This window comes from Schistosoma mansoni (assembly GCF_000237925.1).
Source record: "Schistosoma mansoni, WGS project CABG00000000 data, chromosome 3 unplaced supercontig 0124, strain Puerto Rico, whole genome shotgun sequence".
Lineage (NCBI taxonomy): Eukaryota > Metazoa > Platyhelminthes > Trematoda > Strigeidida > Schistosomatidae > Schistosoma > Schistosoma mansoni.
In genome coordinates, this window is record NW_017386010.1 from 556,901 (window position 1) to 560,159 (window position 3,259).

The 3,259-nt window shown below is 32.4% G+C and overlaps 1 protein-coding gene across 1 annotated transcript in view; it reads left to right on the forward strand.

The window, feature by feature from the left end:
• Positions 1–2,654, forward strand: part of Smp_138150 (rho-type gtpase activating protein, putative) — a gene marked incomplete at its 5' end in the record, with an annotated part of 47,326 nt that extends 44,672 nt beyond the window's left edge. The window contains 2 exons of the mRNA XM_018791263.1: positions 476–823; positions 2,211–2,654. Of these exons, the coding sequence (XP_018645543.1) occupies positions 476–823; positions 2,211–2,487 (625 nt within the window). The 3' untranslated portion in view covers positions 2,488–2,654. The remainder of the gene's footprint in view (positions 1–475; positions 824–2,210) is intronic.
• Positions 2,655–3,259: the final 605 nt, after the last annotated feature.

The following is a 3,259-nucleotide window of genomic DNA, read 5'->3' on the forward strand; positions in this document are numbered from 1 at the left end:
TCGAACTTCGCGAGAGCGGGATCGTGGATGAGCACTGCTGAAGAGTCCCGTAATAGGACGAAACGGCCGTCCAGTGCTTCCAGGTTTTCGATGGTGGTCTAGCTTCAATTGACTCATGATTTCAACTATGAAAAATACTGAAATCTTCACAAATCCCCTTCGGGGAACTTTATTAATCATTTACACATTTTCTGATAGACCTATCAGTCAGTCGATAGACTATTTTAATGGATCCAAATTAAAGGTGACCTTCTTGAAACCATTCAAATATCATGCTAACGAACATAAGTTATTGAGCTTTTGCAAGATGACAATTATCATAAGTGACTTTAATTAAAACCATATTGCTACTAGATAATTGTGACAAGAGTTAAAAGGACTGAGTAAATCTTTTTTTTATGATCAATTTCCAAAACATCATGTCTTATTTCTATCCATTTGTACCTTCTCTCTACATATTTTCTTTAAAACCTAGATCATCATGGGATCCAGAAGTTGTACAAATGGCAATAGTTGATCAAATATCTGATAGTGTTGACCTTTGTGAACTACATTTATCTTCAACTTATCCACAACCAAAATGTTTACTACAATTATTACGTGGTATACAATATACATTGGATGATGGGAGTTGTGCCATGTTAAGTGAATCAATATGTAATTCTGCATTTTCCATTACGGACACTACTCATTCTATGACAACATTATCAACGAGTCCGTCGATGAATGTTCTAGGTCATGTGTATGAAGATCATGTCTATATTCGTCCAGATAATAATGGTCGAGGTTGTCGTGTATATTTGTTGTCTCGAGTTGATGTAAAGTAAGTTGACTCTTGTTGTTGTTATTGCTGCTCTGATTTCTTTGATTGTCTTGTTATACATACATTGAGAAAAAGTAGAATTCTTAAATTTAAAGAATCCATAGAACAACAGTTCTGACTTAATTGGGTCATAACAACTCATATCAGTCAGTCAGTCGGCTAATTAGTTATATCCAATGTGGAACCTGTCACATATACTCATCGATTTAAATTGCCCCATCAGCTAAGCTTAGCAGGATGAAATTATCAAGACAGAGTGTCACAAGTTATATCTGGGCAACGTTAATCGATTTCACTTGTGAAATTCACCATCCGGAATTCCGATCACAATTTTTCTACTTCACTTTTCTAGTGTTCTTAGTCTTAACCAATGATACATTCTGACCGACACAATTAACCGTGATCGGACGTAAACTTTACTCCTATTGGTCCGCCGATATGCACGCCACCTCCTATCCTCAACCTTGAGTTTGAAACTGAAATCTCCAGCTAAGCTCGTTATCAAAGCGAACCTTTAGTCTTGTGGGAGCTAGTGTTCCCTATGTGACTTGGGTCTTATTCACTCGCTTTCCAAGTCTGATATATTACCACTGGGGTATTCAAGCAACGACTGACCTACATTCATTGTGGTAAAAATCGACAACAAAAACTAGCACTTTGCATAGATCAAGTTAAAAATAACCAGTTCATTATTGGTTAGGCAGATAGTATTCACTTCAATCGATAAATTACGAGCAGTAAAATCGTGCAGTTTGTTATAACTACTCATAAGCTAGGATTCATAAATCTCATACGGTAGATAAGAATCGAACTACAACTGGTAATATAGACAATACATAAAAACTCATGATGTACATTTATTCAGGAGTAATGTCGCGATTTATCTTACATAAATCGGACATTAAATTTGGAAAATAAATAAATCATTAGTAACAAAACAAAACACATAAAAATGGGGTAGGATACACAAGAGTTGAAAGAATATGCAATAGAAATTTGGACATAAACCGATATAATGTGATATATTCAGTGATTAGCCTAGACTTATGGTGTATTATTAGTCCTCTTTTTCGTTCGTATTCACAGGAATTGTTCATAATTAGGTTAAAAACAACGTTAACTTCATAGTACCATGTTTGTTGTGTTAATTCTAATTTTTTGCTTTCGGTCGTCTTGCCTACTGGCACTATCATCAGTAGTATAAAATGTTTACAAAAATAAATGGGGTTCATGTGGGATGTTCTCCATAAATCATAAGATACATAGGTCTACGCATATAAGGTAGTCGATGAAACTGGAAGTGGTTTAGCCATTACTATTATTTTTACCAGTATTATTGGCTTTTAAGACATAATTATATTACTTATCACTTGATTATCTCTTACAGAGGATATGGACCTGATTGGTATGTAAATCAATGGGGTCATACATTATGTCGACGATTAATCAATTTACGACGATCATTTCAAAAATCGGGATCACCAGTTTTAGTTTATGAATTGGAAGATTCAATATCTAGACCTTCCCCACCACCTTATTCAACTGTAACTGTAGGTACTTTAACAACAACTACTACTGTTTCTACAAGTACACATATACCAGTTTCATCGCCATCTATAGATACATCATCAATATCAACTGATATATTAATTAATCGATTTTAAGTGTTATTCTTTTATTTATTGAATGTAAACTTATTACCTAATTATTTCAAATCAACAAGATCTACTTAAATGTAAACCGTAAGCCTATTTGTACATACAATTTTTGTCAGTTTTCTTTTTTTTTTCAACATTTTATCAATGTTCTCTTCTTTTATTCAGTTCATTTCAAAAATATAAAAAAAAAACTTGTTTTTCCATTCAGATAGCTTATATCCTAGATACCTATGAAATTCATTTTTAACATTTGTATCTTATAAGTTGAATATAATATAATAATGTTTGTGTGTTGTGTGTGTGTGTGTGTAATTCCCTTTTTTGTTTCTTACCGATTTTTTTTTCATTTTTCTGTTTCCTATTTTACAATATTAACAATATTCAAACTTTTTGTTTCATACACACACACACACACAGGCACACACATGGAGGCATGGTGGTACTTGTTTTGTAATCTCTTCTTTAAAAGGTATTTACAGTTGAAATCTAGCTCCCCTCTATTATTATCATCATCATCATTATAATAGATATGTGTAAATGAAGATGATGAAAATAAGAAGAAAAACTGCTCGAGAATTGTTACTTCATTGTATAACATACTGAAATGTATTCAATTGTATATTTATATTTAATGTAGTTCAGATTGTTTGTTCTGATTAGTATAATGTTAAATCATAGTGATATTCAAAGAAGTACATTTGTAACATTGTATATAACATATAGAATTAAATTTCCTCTTTGAATATATATGTATACTCTTTCCATTTACTTACCTTTT